The sequence below is a fragment of the Cryptomeria japonica genome, chromosome 11 (assembly GCF_030272615.1).
Source record: "Cryptomeria japonica chromosome 11, Sugi_1.0, whole genome shotgun sequence".
Lineage (NCBI taxonomy): Eukaryota > Viridiplantae > Streptophyta > Pinopsida > Cupressales > Cupressaceae > Cryptomeria > Cryptomeria japonica.
In genome coordinates, this window is record NC_081415.1 from 405,266,910 (window position 1) to 405,283,544 (window position 16,635).

A 16,635-nucleotide genomic window follows, 5' to 3' on the forward strand; every position below is an offset into this window, starting at 1 on the left:
AGCTCTCATGGAGTCCACAGGCATACATCTCCTTCATGAGATTTCCTAACTTGTATGGGCTCGGGCATACAACTCTCTCTTTCACAGAGTTTGCCCAAATATTTTATGGTTCTTACATTTTTTATTTATTTTTTATGTCAATTTTTGTCATTAGATTGTACAACCAATCTTTGCATTCCTTCCAACATCAACATTTTGTAACAAGAGAAAGTACCCAGTGATGTACTACAGAGCATATTAAAATAGTTTGTCATAACACTAAGACATCAGTCTTATGAAATACACCTATTAATAATTATCATATGGGTGTTGTACCATCCTTAAAATTCCTTCAGGTTTGGTTACCATTGTCTCTGTGGATTGTAACAAACCCCTCGCTTACAAGGTTTCCAATTACATTGCGAATATCATTGAGGTTGACTTCCTTGGATCCCTGTTTGTGCATTTCCTCTAGTAACTTTCTTATACGTGTTGATGGTCTCCCTGCGTACATCTTTTCCATGATAAGAATCATAATTAATGAAACAAGATTGGCTCATCTTATTCTTTCACTGGTTGAAACTCTCGTAGTGATGAGATCCATGTCAATGGTCCTAGTTGAATGATTGATGGGAGATTGTTGAAGTGAAACTTCAAGTAGGCAGAATTCTTCTGCCACATCACACCTTTCAACCCACTCAGAGAATTGAATGCGGGATAGTGCTTCACTAATTCTTATCAACCTTTGAATTTGATAAGGTGTTGTTGTGATAGCCTTTTTGCTACTGGTAGGGAAGTTGCCCTTCCTACGCATTTCAACATAACCATGGATCAGATCCCCTACAGCCTCATCAAATATTTTAGGATGTATATGGTGGCTTGCATAAGTGATATATGAAGTGAGGGTTGGGAGGTCCAATGCATCCAGTGCTTGCTCCTTAGGCTCATCATAATGCAATGCAACAAGATGCCTTGCAAGGCATCGATCTGTTTGTTTATTACCTTTATCAAGCACTAGGTAGATCATTTCAAAACTGGAAAAAAATGTTGGAGGAAGTTGGATATTATCAATAACTGAAAGTCGTAGATTTGTAGCATGAACTGCTAGGATTGGCACAAGCTAAAACCGATGTCCTTCCATTAAGAGATGCCATGATCCCAAACTTTTCAATTGACATTGTTTGTTGTTCCATAACCTCGTGTAACATGCTACGATCATTATCTGACATCTTTTCAAACTCCTCTATGCAACAAATACCCCTATCACTCAATACTAGTGCTCCAGTTTCTAGAACGGTTTCACCAATTTTAGGGTCCTTTGATACATAAGTAGTCAAACCAACTACAGAACTTCCACGGCCACTTGTATAAATGCCTCAAGGAGCCAACTTATGCACATACTAAAGTATTGTATTTTTTTACATTGAGTGGGTAAGGCTTTTTGGGGTAGAAACTTTGTATCAGCTCTCATGGATTCTACAACCATACATCTCCTTCATGATATTGCCTAACTTGTATGGGCTCGGGCATACAACTCTCTCTTTCACAGAGTTTGCCCAAAAATTTTATGGTTCTTACATTTTTTTTATGTCAATTTTTGTCATTAGATTGTACAACCACGTTTTCCATTCCTTCCAACATCAATATTTTGTTACAAGAGAAAATACCCAGCAATGTACTACAGAGCATAATTCTTAGAGCATATTAAAACAGTTTGTCACAACATTAAGACATCAGTCTTATGAAATACACTATTACTAATTATCATATGGGTGTTGTACCATCCTCAAAATTCCTTCAAGTTCTCTTAACATTATCTCTGTGGATTTTAATAGACCCCTCGCTCACAAGGTTTCCAATTGGATTGTGAATATCAATGTGGTTAACTTCCTTGGATCCCTGTTTGTGCATTTCCTCTAGTAACTATGTTATACGTGTTGATGGTCCCCCTTCCTGCATCTTTTCTATGATAATAATCCTAACTGATGAAACAAGATTGGCTCGTCTTATTCTTTCATTGGTTGAAACTCCCATAGTGATGAGATCCATGTCAATGGTCCCAGTTGAATGATCGATGGGAGATTGTTGAAGTGCAACTTCAAGTAGGCGGAATGCTTCTGCCACATCACACCTTTCGACCACTAAGAGAATCGAATGTCAGATAGTGCTTTAATAATTCTTATCAACCTTTCAATTTGATGAGGTTTTGTTGTGATAACCTTTTTTTTCTACTGCCAGGGAAGTTGCCCTTCCTACACATTTCAACATAGCCACGAATCAGATCCTCTGCAACCTCATCAGATATTTTAGGATGTATATGTTGTCTTGCATAAGTGATATATGAAGTGAGGGTTGGGAGGTCCAATGCATCCAGTGTTTGGTCCTCACACTCATCATAATGAAATGCAACAAGATGTCTTGCAAGGCGATGATATGTTTGTTCATCAGCTTTATCAAGCACTAGATCAATCAGATCAAACCTGAAAAGCAATGTTGGAGGAAGTTGGATATTATCAATAGCTAAAAGTCTAGGGTTGTAGTGTGAACTTCTAGGATTGAAACAAGCTAAAACCATTGTCCTTTGATACATAAGCAGTCAAACCAACTGCAGAACTTCCACAACCACTTGTATAAATGCCTCGAGGACCCAACTTATGCACATACTGAAGTACTGTATTTTTTTACATTTAGTGGGTAAGGCTTTTTGGGGTAGAAAATTTGTATCATCGCTCATGGAGTCCACATGCATACATCTCCTTCACAAGATTTCCTAACTTGTATGGGCTCGAGCATACAACTCTCTCTTTCATAGATTTTGCCCAAAAATTTTATAGTTCTTAAATTTTTTTTTTACATCATTTTTTGTCATTAGATTGTACAACCATGCTTTGCATTCCTTCCAAGTTCAACATTTTGTTGCAAGAGAAAGTATCTAGCAATGTACTATAGAGCATAAATAAGTATAGTCAAATTAGTTATTAAAGAAAGATTCATAAAATGAGATAGTATTGAAAATATATTTATGTAGGGTGCCTTATATCAGTTCTCCCTATTCAATGCTATCTTGTAGGGTGCCTTAAGGTTCTAACTAAATAAGTTTCTAATTTTACAGATTGGTAATGTCCTCTAGGGTAAATAACTAAATAAGGTTCTGATTTTAGATGTTGGTCAGATTTTGGAAGCAAAGACCTTTAACCTCTATTGATTTGCAATTGCAAAACAGAATTAGAAGATACTAATAATTATATTAAGGGTTTCTCATATAATAAAGTATAGTCAAAATAGTTATTAAAGAAATATTCATACAATGAGATAGTGGTGAAAATATATTTCTGTAGGGTACCTTATACCAGTTCTCCCTATGCAATGCTATCTTGTAGGGTGCTTTATAGCAGTTCTCCCTATTCAACTCTTAGGTCCTTACTGGCAAGATACTCATTATATTTTGGTCAAAAGATAAATTCATCCAAATCCAAGGTATGCATCGTTAACTCTAATTGTCTTGTAAAAGCTAATATTACTAGGGTCCTACTCTTCCAATGATAGAATTACCTTGAAAGCACTTTGGAATTCCTTTCTTCATGGTTCAAAATAAACCTTTAGACTATTAGAAAGTCATTCAAAGTTTACAAAGTCGGATCTCTAATTGGAAAGGCAAATGGTTATCAATGGAATCTAGAATACAAATGACAAAATCGGCTCTTGACACCATTCCCAATTGTTACATGGTTGTATTGAAAGCTCCTAAATTAGTAGTCTCAAAATTAGAGAGTTATCAAAATTTTCATTTGGAAAGTAAACCTAGATAAAAAAATAAAAATTATTCTAATCTCATTAGCAAATATAAGTTTGGGTATGTGTAGGATCATGGTGTGCCAAAACAGGCCCTTAAGTGGCAATGAAATTTCAAAAAATAAGAGTTATGCAACTTGACATGAAAATTTGAATAAGTTGTGAACATTATTTTTAAAATATGTAAGAAGAGAATCTATATAAAATTGAATGTAGTTTCTAAGATACTAGTTACTTTTTGGAAAAAAAAAATCCTATTTGATGAAAATTTCAAATTTCAATGCAATGGTACTAAAATTTCAAAAAAAAGGTAAGAAGTAGGTGTATGTCTGACCACCCTAATCACAATCAAATCATAATATTTTTTTATAAGATTTATAATATAAGTGTAGCGTCCTAAAATTGCGACACTTGCAATTTCGACTGCATTTGGGTCTTCACGATGGTGATGCAACACGGAACCTGAATGGAGACCCCGAAACTTGTTCATGACATCAAAAACTGCATTTCTCAGCACCCTGGCCTGATTCTCCTTGCACCTTGCTGTCCCTAGAGGTGGGACCATGGCACCCAGCACCCTGGTCCCTGGCCCTATTTTGGGCCCAGTCTCTTATGGGGCTTCGGGTCTTTTAAGTTTGCAAATTGGAAAATAATATTTCCTGGTCGGCCTAAGGTCGGGAAAATCAGTCTTTCAACCCTAATTGACAAGTATATAAACTACATTTCCTCTCCCATTTTGGTAGATGGAAAAAAGGCGGAAACGATATATACAAGCATTCAAGCATTCCTTCAAGCAATTGATCATTCTAAGTCTCCATTCAAGGCTAAGTGTTGCATTCAAGACAAGGATTCAACCATTGAAGAGGAGATCACATACAACATACCGCATACAACATACAACAACATTTACACCTTCGCATGTAAGAATACAAACATTCTTACAACAAGGTATCAGTACTTGTTTACATTACAAACATTTACATTTACAGCATTCTCATTTCTTGGTTAATTCCAAAACTGGGGTTTGACCTAAAGGCAAACCCCTCATCCCTAACCCCCCAATCATCCTCTCTTTTCTGTGTGTAGGTTGCAGGTACGCGGCTGTAATTGAAGATCTGGAATCCTTGTGCAGAGACGAACAGATCCACCTTCGTTTCGCGGATTTTTCGGAGGACCGTGTGCATGCCAGGCGCCATCGTCCCATCAACTTTCGCTCAAATTTGCAGAACAACACCGTCTCAACATTTTATTGCTAATTCCAGGTCCGCAGCTTCATATCATATTCCTATCTCTGTTTATAAGTGAATCTTTCCTACTTTTCATGCATTCCTAGCTTAATCTTTCTATCCACATTTCTTTACAAAAGAGGGTATCCTTGATGTCTTAACCCTTGAAAATAATTTAGAATCCAATCTTGCATTGTGTGGGATTGGATCTTGTGGGTTTCAACCCCTCTTTTGAATGTAAAGTAACTCCTAAGTGAAAACCATCAACCCTAGTGACTCTCCCTTCTCTCTCCTCGGAGTTGGGGAGGGGAGAACGACTAGGGTTCGATTTTTCCGCTTTACATTTTGGTGAACCTGACGTGAACATCCTCATTCTGATTATTCATGGTTAGATCTGAAAATTTTGTTTCTTTAATTACATTTCCATGTTTGATCTTTTGCAAATTTTAGAGGTTAATTGCATAAAAACCCTAAAATTTTCTTTTTAGTAATTAAGCTTGTGAAATGTTTAATTGTTAATTCTTGTTTCAGATCTATCCTTCTATTGCAAATTGTCAATTCATATTTGTGCTTTAATTCTGAAAATTAAGTGGTTAAATGTCAAAACCCTAATTTTTAAAACCTTCTTGATTCAACCTTTGACTGATAATTTGACTAATCAAAACACCTCCAAATTGGCTGTAACTTTGGGTTCCGCAACAAAATCACAATATCTTTCATCCTTGAAAATTTGGAAAAAAGTTGCGAGGACCGTGTGCACCCCGAGCGCCATCGTCCCCGACATTTTTTTCAAAATTTCGGGAGCTAGATCTTACTGTATTTTTCTACTAAAATCCAGAATTTTGGCTGATTTTATCAATTTTAACACTTTCAAAATTAAAGTTAAAGTTGGTCTAGAGATTGCTCAGATAAAGGCTTATAATCATTCAAAAAATTGTTGAAATTGAAATTCATATCAAAAGTGTGTTTCTTGCAGTCCTAAATCTGAAAAGTGTGTTAGCATTCATTCGAAATTTCAGTGTTTTATTCAAATTTTTGCAGTTTGTGACTTTTGAAATTAAGTGTTTAATTGCAACAACTTTGATTTCCACTTTCAAATTTGAATTTTGCATGAAATCGAGTCAACTTTTAAATTTCAAAACTTGCATTGCTTTCAGCATTCCCTCTAAATTCATAAGATTCAAAATTTCAGTTTCCCTCTCTTTTTCAAAATTCAAATTTTACATTTTTCAACAATCTTGGTAGGGTTCAATTTTGAGATTGCAACTTTAATTTGGCCTATCTACAGATCGTAAAATCACTCAATTTTCTCAGATTAGCTTTAAAATCATCATTACTTTCATCCCTAAAAATTTCGAAAAAAGTTGCGAGGACCGTGTGCACTCCGTTCGCCACGGTCCCGGACATTTTTTTTGAAATTTCGGGAGATTGTCCTGATTGTATTTAACAGCTTAAATCTAGGAGATTGGCTGATTTTATTGAAATTTGCTACCTCTAAAATTCAAAATCTTCTCTCTTTCTTTAGTGCATGAGTTTTACAACAATAAGTCCTACTTACACTATTCCCGTTAGACGAAGCCTTAGAATTAAGTCTTTCCAAGGTGTAATTACCGAGGAGATGGAACCTAATTTGAATGGCCTTTTTAACGAGGACATGGGTAATTCCTCTAATCCTCTTAACGATGAAGAAGCTCTCCATGAGGTTTCTGTAGAACAACTTTCGAAATTGGATAACCAATTTGATGATTTTCGACAATGGATGTCTCAAGAATACCCTGATAGTCAAGCTCTTTCATTAATTGAGGGTCTAAAATGTATGGTTCAAAGTGATAAGAATGGAATTGATATTTTGTGTGGTATTGCGCACATTGTGGATTTGAATGTGATGCCTATGAAGAGTTGTGCCGAAACTTTGGGTTATACACAACCTCCTACTCAAGTCAATCATTCTATTCCTTTGACAACTCCTATTGCTAGTATACCTACTTTTACATCAAACATAATGACTACTTCAACACAAGACATTCCTCCTATGATCACCAGTCATGGGGGCAATCCCTCTTCTTCAATCAACCCTCTTCCTTCATGCAATCTGACTTCTTCATTCATTCCTTCAATGAGTGTCCCTATTTCATCTCCACAAATGAACATGATGCAAGGGGGCAATTCATTTAATCATTTCATTCCTCCTTGTAGTGTTCCTCCTGTCCAATCATCTCCTATGACTAACTATCATAGTGTCCCACCTCCTTACTCTCTACCTTCTTTCAATAACATAACACCTCCATCACAATCTAATACGTCTAATATGAACTCTTCGACAGAAGCGACCATTAACAATCTTGCACAAACTGTCTCTTCTTTACAGCAACAAATTGCCTCTATGAATCAATCTAAGTTTAGTGTGCCCACATTTGATGTTGCGAGCCCACTTTCTCTTGACATTGTCCGAGCTATTCCCCCTAAACATGTTGAAATTCCGCATTTGGAGCTTTATAATGGTAAGGGTGATCCTCTAACACATGTTAAGACCTTTCAAACGATATGTACCGATTTTGCTTATGACCAAAGGTTGCTTCCAAAACTGTTTACTAGAACATTAAGAGATAAAGCCCTACAATGGTATTGCTCATTGCCTTCTTATTCTATTACTTCTTTCGAACAACTTGCAAATGCTTTCATTCAACAATTTCAAAACAATATAAGTCCTAAAGTTACTTTGATTGATTTAATGCATTGTAAACAAGGTGTTAAAGAAAAAGTGACTGATTTCATTGGTAGATATAAGCATTTGTATGCTCAAATTTCTTTTCCAGTGCCTGAAAATGATATTCAAAGATTCTTTATTTCTAATTTACAAAAAGACATTAGAGAAAAACTCCTGTTTTCTGAGTTTACTTCTTTCCAACAGTTGTCCGCAACTCTTCACAATTATCAACTGACTGTGAGTCAAATGGAACAAGAAAATCCTATGGCTCCGAGTGATAAGGGTGATAGTAGTCAACAACCATTTGGGAAGTTTAAACCGAACAGAGAGTCCATTAAATTCAATGAAAACATCATCAACAACAATGTGAATGCAGCATCAGGTGTGCTTCCTATTTCTAAGTTTTTCAAGAAAGAAAGAAAGTTTACTCCTTTGAATGAATCATTGCATAGTATTATGAATAAGTTATTGGAACAAAATGTGCTTACCCTTCCTCCTATAAGGCAAATAGATCCTGCAAAGATTAATTCACCCTATTTTGATAACAAATATTTTTGTCAATTTCATTGTCATCCTGGGCATGATACTGAAAAATGTTTTGCTTTAAAGGGGAAAATTCAAGATTTGATTGATAATAATACTATCTCTGTTTGTGGTGTGAATGATAAAGGCAACACATCTATAGCTCCTCCTAATCAAAATCTTAAGATTTTTACTGATCCATTGCCTTCTCATACCTCTAATGCGATTGATACTACTGATTCCTCTATCTCACCTGATGATCTCGTGTCTATGACTCTGAATGTGATTAACTTTGTGGAACAGCAGAAAATCCCTAAAGAACCTTCCATCACATTTGATTCGAGTGAAACTATCAGGGCACCTGATGGTCCTTTATATATAGTTGCAAAAGTCAAGAATACACCTTGCCGTGGAGTGCTTATTGATCCTTCTTGTATGGTTAATATCATTACTGAAGAATTTCTTTTTACTTTGCAATTGAATCAAGTAATCTATGATGAAACAAATGTGGTTGTGAAATTATTTGATGCATTTTCTTCTCCTGCAATTGGTTCTATTACATTACCTATTGAGGTCCATAACAAATCCCTTGATGTGGACTTTGCTATTATTCCATCATCCGAACAATTTCGTGTGAAGCTAGGCTATCCTTGGCTATCTTCCATGAAAGCTATTGCTTCTCCTATTCACAAGTGTCTGAAATTTCCCCATAATGGTGAAGTTGTTACTGTCAATCATAGTCTCTTTAAACCAGCTGAAAGAACTTCTAGTGTTCCTATTGATTACTTTTGGCCTAAACAAATCCAATCTCTTCCACCGCGAAGTGATCATCTTTTCAAATCTTATCAAAAGTGGAAAAAAGATATGATCCTATCTCTAAGTGAACCTAGAACACCCAAACTTGACATTCCTATCATTCTTGAGAAGGAAGTTCTTCCTTTGAAAGATAAAACTAATGTATTTCCTCAAGAAGATTCCCAACCCATCCCTATGGATGTGACTATGCCTATATCTAATAAACTTTCTAAAAGTAGACCTATACCTCCTCGTCATGATGGACTTGGTCTCCTTCCTAAACCAAATATTCCTCCCTTATATGGAGCAGTTCCTCCTCCTTCCTCCTATGGAGAGAAGAGAGCTTCCTCTTCTCCTATTGTTCAACCTAAGAGACCACAACCTAAACACCCAAGTGATAAGGATGAGAACATTCCTCCTCCTCAATCTCCTAATCTTCCTACTAAGACTAGACGAAATCGTTCTGCACGTGAACGCTGACGAAAGTGTCATCTTAGAGCTCATGCAGCTGCTTCTCAAACTTTACAATCCCCAAAAACACCTTCAGCTAGTATTATTCCATTTTCTCCTCAGCCGACAATTGAGCCAAAATCTCCTAAACATAAGATGCATGATGGTCTTGATCTTGTGCGAGTTAAAGATCCTATTTTTATAAATCTTGATGATGATATAGATGAAAATGTTATTCATGATGAAAATGTTACTACTGTTCATTCTGATAGTGAATATGAATATGTTGATGTTGATAACCATTTATCTAACGCATTTTCTAAAGCACTTATCCTAGCTCCTAGACAAGAACACCATGGCTTGGGATATGAACATAGCCCTTGTTTGGATCTTGTGATAGCTCCCTCTGCTGTGTTGGATGTTCCTCCTCTAGCGTGTTTCCTACCTTCCTGAAATACTGATCAGCAAGATCGGGGGGTAGATGACATGCTAGACTAGTGTCATTAGCATAGCAGATTCTCCCCTCCTCTCTTTCGTTACTTCTTCTATGTGTTATTCTCATTCTTCTATTTTTTGTCCTCAGTGTTGTCTACTTGAGGACGATGCAAAGCATTGAGATCTCTTTTGGTCTTTCTCATGTTGACTCAAAAGAGACATGTGTTCCCTTCTTCTAGGTGACCTTCCTTGATTGGGGAATGAAGAACAATTATGCATACATACATATGATATACATGAATTATCATATAGTATACTGACCCCGAGGAAAGCGAAGTCACCTTGTGCTTTGTGTTTTGTGTCTATTATCCTTGGGCTTATCTCACACTTGGGGGCTAAATCCTCATGATAATGTGCTCCTTTCCCTTCTCATTTCTTATATGTATCACTACCTTAAAGCAATCACCCCCGATGAGGCGTGTGCGATCGCTTTAACGTAGGGGGGCATACATCCCGTTCATATCTTTTCAAGATACTTGAAAATTTCTTGACAAATTTAGCTTTGCCTTGAAAATTTTTGATATCTTTCTTGCATGAATCATAGTGAGGGAACCTTACTACTGACAGTCATGGTTCTCCCTCATGATCTTCCCTTTTACTTTATCAATCAAAGTCGTAAGATCCTTAGTCCACTGGGGGCTTGGTGTATCTTGCCTCCTTGACGTGGTGAAAGTTTTTTAATATTGTTTCCTTGTACTTTACCGGAAGTATGAGCATACGCTTATACTCCCGCTAAAGTGGGGGCTAAATGTAGCGTCCTAAAATTGTGACACTTGCAATTTAAACTGCATTTGGGTCTTCACGATGGCGATGCAACACGGAACCTGAATGTAGACCCCGAAACTTGTTCATGACATCAAAAACTGCATTTCTTAGCACCCTGGCCTGATCCTCCTTGCACCCTGCTATCCCTGGAGGTGGGACCATGGCGCCCAGCACCCTGGTCCTTCAGGACTAGGGCACCCAATGCCCTGGTCCCCCAGGACCATGGCACCCAGCGCCCTGGTCCCTGGCCCTATTTTGGGCCCGGTCTCTTATGGGGCTTCGGGTCTTTTAAGTTTGCAAATTGGAAAATAATATTTCCTGGTCAGCCTAAGGTCGGGAAAATCAATTTTCAACCCTAATTGACAAGTATATAAACTAAATTTTCTCTCCCATTTTGGTAGATGGAAAAAAGGCGGAAACGATATACAAGCATTCAAACATTCAAGCATTCAAGCATTCCTTCAAGTAATTGATCATTCTAAGTCTCCATTCAAGGCTAAGTGTTGCATTCAAGACAAGGATTCAACCATTGAAGAGGAGATCACTTACAACATACCACATACAACATACAACAACATTTACACCTTCGCATGTAAGAATACAAACATTCTTACAACAAGGTATCAGTACTTGTTTACATTACAAACATTTACATTTACAGCATTCTCATTTCTTGGTTAATTCCAAAACTGGGGTTTGACCTAAAGGTAAACCCCTCATCCCTAACCCCCCAATCGTCCTCTCTTTTCTGTGTGTAGGTTGCAGGTACGCAGCTGTAATTGAAGATTTGGAATCCTTGTGCAGAGATGAACATATCCACCTTCGTTTCGCGGATTTTTCGGAGGACCGTGTGCACGCCGGGCGCCATCGTCCCGTCAACTTTCGCTCAAATTTGTAGAACAGAACCATCTCAACATTTTATTGCTAATTCCAGGTCCGCAGCTTCATATCATATTCCTATCTCTGTTTATAAGTGAATCTTTCCTACTTTTCATGCATTCCTAGCTTAATCTTTCTATCCACATTTCTTTACAAAAGAGGGTATCCTTGATGTCTTAACCCTTGAAACTCATTTAGAATCCAATCTTGCATTGCGTGGGATTGGATCTTGTGGGTTTCAACCCCTCTTTTGAATGTAAAGTAACTCCTAAGTGAAAACCATCAACCCTAGTGACTCTCCCTTCTCTCTCCTCGGAGTTGGGGAGGGGAGAACGACTAGGGTTCGATTTTTCCGCTTTACAATAAGTATTAGACTCATGTCTAGATGTGACACATTTTTTTATAAAGTAAATAATTATTTATGAATTTTTACTACAGCTTTTCAAAAATTCAGAAACTCCTATGTCTGACCAACTTAACTTGGTCAAAACCTTATGAAATTCAATTTTTTTAAATTTTTCCCTATAGTAGACAAACAATAGGATGTGAAACATGTTTCGGATTCAAAAAATGTTATACCCTTTGAAAGTTATGAGTGTTTTTCAATCAGTCTATCAATCAGGACTTTTGTTAGAATTCAATTAGAAAATAAATAATAATTATTTATTAAAGTCGAAATAAGACAAGCCTTATATTGTTGGAAAGCTGAGAACCTCCTTAAAAACCCCTTTTTGTTTTATCATTTTTGGCTATTAAAAAAGTCGTCAGCCACTAGTGTAACATTTGAAAAATCAAGGAATACTAAAAAACATGTTTTTTCAATTGACTTTCTAGGCTTATCACTTCCAAGCCAAATCCCAAAGCAAATCCAAGCCAAATTTTCAAATTTCAAATTTGTACAACAAAAATTGGATATCCAATTTTAATAAGTAAATTCAATAACTAAATTTGCACATAATTAATCTATTGTTTATTAATATATAATATATTAATATACAATATATTAATTTATAAATAACTTAGTATATGATATTAGGGAGAGGAGAGCGGGGAGTGGGGGAGAGAGAGAGAGATAGAGAGAGATTAGGAGAGAGAGAGGGGGGGGAGGGATATATATATATATAAAGAGAGAGAGAGAGAGAGAGAGATAGGGAGAGAGAGAGAGGGAGGGAGGGGGAGAGAGAGGGGAGAGAGAGGGGGTAAGGGAGGGAGAGAGATTAGGCGAGAGAGAGAGAGAGAGGGGGGGGGAGGGGAAAGGGTTATATTGTGTCCTAAGGGGTCATATTGTATCCTATGACCCCTTAGGTGTCCAATTTTTGTAAACAATATTGACATTGCTTTTTATATTGTAATAATGGTTCATCTTGCCACCTTCTAACACACTATGACCCCTTCTGACACCATATTGTGTCATTAGAGGTCATATGGTGTCCTAAGGGGTCATGACCCCTCTCCCCTAATATTTCTATCTCTCCCCCCTTTCCCCTAATGTATGTCTCCCTCTCCCCTAATCTCTCTCTCTCTGTCCCCTAATCTGTCTCTCCCCCTACCCCCTCCTCTCTCTCTCTCTCTCTCTCTCTCTCTCTCTCTCTCTCTCTCTCTCTCTCTCTCTCTATGTCCCCCCAATCTCTCTCTCCCTACCCCCTACCCCCCCTCTCTCTCTCTCTCTCCCCTAATCTCTCCCCTAATCTCTCTCTACCCCCCTTCCCCTAATCTCCCTCTCTCCCTCTCCCCCAATCTCTCTCTTTCCCCCTTCCCTAATCTCTCTCTCTCTCTCTAAAATATGAGTACTGAAACTGGATATCTGATTTCTGCCACTGCCATTAATGGGAAAATAGTAAAAAAAAAAAGGCAGCAACAGGAATTATTTTTGGGACCACAAATTTATGCATTAAAATCAGATATCTGATATAATCCGATTTTTGTAAATAAAAAAGAGCCTTGTGGGCCATTTTGTGGATTCCAATGACCCACATTCTTCATATTTTGTTTTCTGTCGACAATCACAGGTTTTCAGACAGGGTGAGACAAATTTGTGTTTTTGAGAGATTCTTAAAGTCAAATCTTACATTTTCAATCATTTAGGAGCATCTTTATGGAGGTAAATGGGAAGTAGTAGTCGTCGGAAGTCTAAACACAAAATAAATATTTCCAATGACTGAATTGAAGTGTATAGAGAAAGAGATAGAGAAGGTCATAGGAGGAGAATACAAGGTATGTTAAATATTGCTAATGTTACTTCAAGTGAATAGGAAGTTGAATTTGAAAATGTTGAACAAGTTATTGAAAATGAAAATGTAGATTTTGAAAGTGAAAATGTTGAACATGTTGAAAATGTTGAAAGTGATAATGTAGATGCTCAACATGATGTGAGAATGGAAAGTGAAAATTTGGGAGTTGACAATGAAGGTGTCCACAATTTTGGGGGTAGATATGAAATTTTTTGACATTGGAGGTGAAAATGTAAAAAATTTTGACATAGGAGGTGAACATGTGGAAAATTTTGACATTGGAGGTGAAAATGAGGAAAACTTTGACATTGAAGGTGGAATTTCTCAACCAAGTGAACAATATGTAACACCTAATTACTTCAGAAATGAAGAACCTCTCATTGATGAAAGACAAATTCCAAATCCAAGACCTTCAAGCACCACAAAATGGTTACTTGAAATTTATGAGAACATTATTGTGAATCTTGAAGGCAAGAGGTCAACAAGAACTGTTCGATTGTGGGCTACACAACTTTTCGACCAAAATTTTAGCAATAAGACATTGACTAAGCAATGCCAATTTTTTGTTCAATTGCTAAAAATGATAAAGATGAGAGCATTTCTAAACAAATTGAATATTTGTATGAACAAGAAGATGGAGATAAATTCTATTATTGCCAAAAATCTATTTGATGCTCTCAATTCTATTGGAAAGAATACCAAGGAAAGAGATAAGAGAGCCGCTCGAAGAGTTATTACGACCTCAGTAGTAATCCATCAATTGAGGAAGGCTCATCAAATGAGACAAACTTGTATTGATTTGAACATAAACCATAAAACTTTGGATAGAGCACTTGCACGAAGACAAAGACTTCTTGATCCACTTCAACACGATAATGGGCTTTTGGTGGGAGGCTTCCATGTGTTGATAGAAAGTTGACTGACAATGTGAAGGAGGAGATTCAACAATTTTGGCACTCTAATTATATTGTATCACCCAATGTAAAGGATGTTTTGAACTTAAGAATTGACAACCAAGACTGCACACCACATCCCAAACATTTCTTAGAATCAAGCCAAACAAAGTTGTACAAAAAAAATTGTGAAGTACATCCAACTTTTCAAATATCACAAAGGGTCTTTGAATCTTTGAAGCCATTTTATTGTGTACCTCTTAAGATTCATAATACTTGTTGTTGCAAGTACCGTGTGGTTTTTTCAATGTACCATGAATTTTTATGCCATATTCATTCTACGATGCATACTAATGAGATGTTGTAGGAGTGTGGTGCAATGTTATTTCCGAGATCATCAAGAGATTTGCAAGATCTATTTTTATGCCCTGGAGATGATGGCTTCTATTTCTATAGAAATGATTGTTTGAATGAGAAGTGCTCACAATGTGGTGAGTTGTCAAAGTTTGTTTCATGTTTTCATGAGGGCAATGAACACGAGTTTGGAAATAATTATGTTGAGAAAAAAAGATATGAGATAGTGAAATATACTTTGAAGAGTAGTGGTGAAGGTTCTAGATGTGAATTAGTCTCAAGAGAAGGGAGTGTTGCTGATTTTATTTTGAATTTTAAGGAAAATATTTTCTACAAGTATGCAAGGCACACCCATAGGTCTCAGTGGTTGGATCAACAGTTCAGGATGCACAAGAACTCTTTTCCCATTGGCACTATTGTATCAGTGGTTGATTTCGTAGAGAACTGCTTGTTAGCACATATTTTTACAAAATATTTTGTGCTATATGGAGGCATTTTCTTTTATCATATGAGCATTTATTGCTGGTTTGCATGTGCAGGAACCTTATTACCATGAATAAAGTTCTCTAAGGATCAGCTATTTTAGGAATGCCAAGGTATCACTTGGGCACAATAAGGGCATGTACTGAGTATAGACTGCACAAGGAATCCAGTATGGCAGAATTTAATCAGCAAAGAAGTCATTATGGTATAACCTAAGATTGTTTTTTGGTGTGTATCAGACCCTGTGGGATAGTTGGGATCAGTAATATTCAAGGTGGAGGGCTCATTTGTTCAAAATTGCAAAATTTCAATTATCGACATAAGTAGTCCCGATGAAACAACATTGGCAAGCAAAAGAAGGATTATCGGCATGACATATACCTATAAATTAGAGGGCAGATTTATTGGAGTACTTAAATAATATTCAGCATGGTGTGCGCTCTTGGAAAAACATACCATCGGGATAGCTTGTTTTGATGAGGCAGAAGCTGGGTATTTTCTATCAGCATGTATCGGGAGATCATAAATAATGAAAAAATTCTACCCCGATACCCGATGACTGAAGGGAACTGAAGGCGGGTCCATTGGAGAAAAATACCATATTAGAATAGTGCAAAAATAGTGAGGCAAATCCCCAATAACATGGAGAATCAGAAGGCGGAACTATCAGTATTACCTATACTGATAAAATAGACTCGGAGGTATAAAGCATAAAAGTGCACCGGAGACCCATCAAGACTTCAAGAGGAATAGAAAAAGGCTATTCTAACCCTCGATGAAGATAAAAGTGCCTGTGGGGATATTGATGTGAATTAAATCGATAAAGTAACATTAAGTGAAGACTCATCGAGACATCGAAAGAAGAAATTTTATGTTATGTCGAATCCCGATAGGACTGTTAGGGCGGATGGTGAGGTTGCAAGGAGTTCTTTGGGGCAAGTTGTGCTGAAAATGCAGGGAGCTTAGTTGGAATGTGGATTGATATGTTGAGGTCATCGGGACATCGGAGGGACATAAAATGAGCTATGTCGATACCCGATGGGTTAAGTAAAGGAAAAACGAAG

General features: G+C 37.0%; 1 protein-coding gene and 1 pseudogene across 1 annotated transcript; both read right to left on the minus strand.

Moving 5' to 3' along the window:
• Positions 1–331: 331 nt before the first annotated feature.
• LOC131071534 (DNA replication licensing factor MCM4-like) lies at positions 332–1,394 on the minus strand (annotated as a pseudogene).
• A 508-nt stretch (positions 1,395–1,902) lies between these two features.
• On the minus strand, positions 1,903–2,554 carry LOC131860224 (DNA replication licensing factor MCM4-like). The gene is made up of 2 exons (XM_059214608.1): positions 2,212–2,554; positions 1,903–2,120 (listed from the first exon to the last, which is right to left on the minus strand). The coding sequence occupies exons 1-2, from the start codon at positions 2,552–2,554 to the stop codon at positions 1,903–1,905; spliced, it is 561 nt and encodes a 186-aa protein (XP_059070591.1).
• Between the last annotated feature and the right edge of the window lie 14,081 nt (positions 2,555–16,635).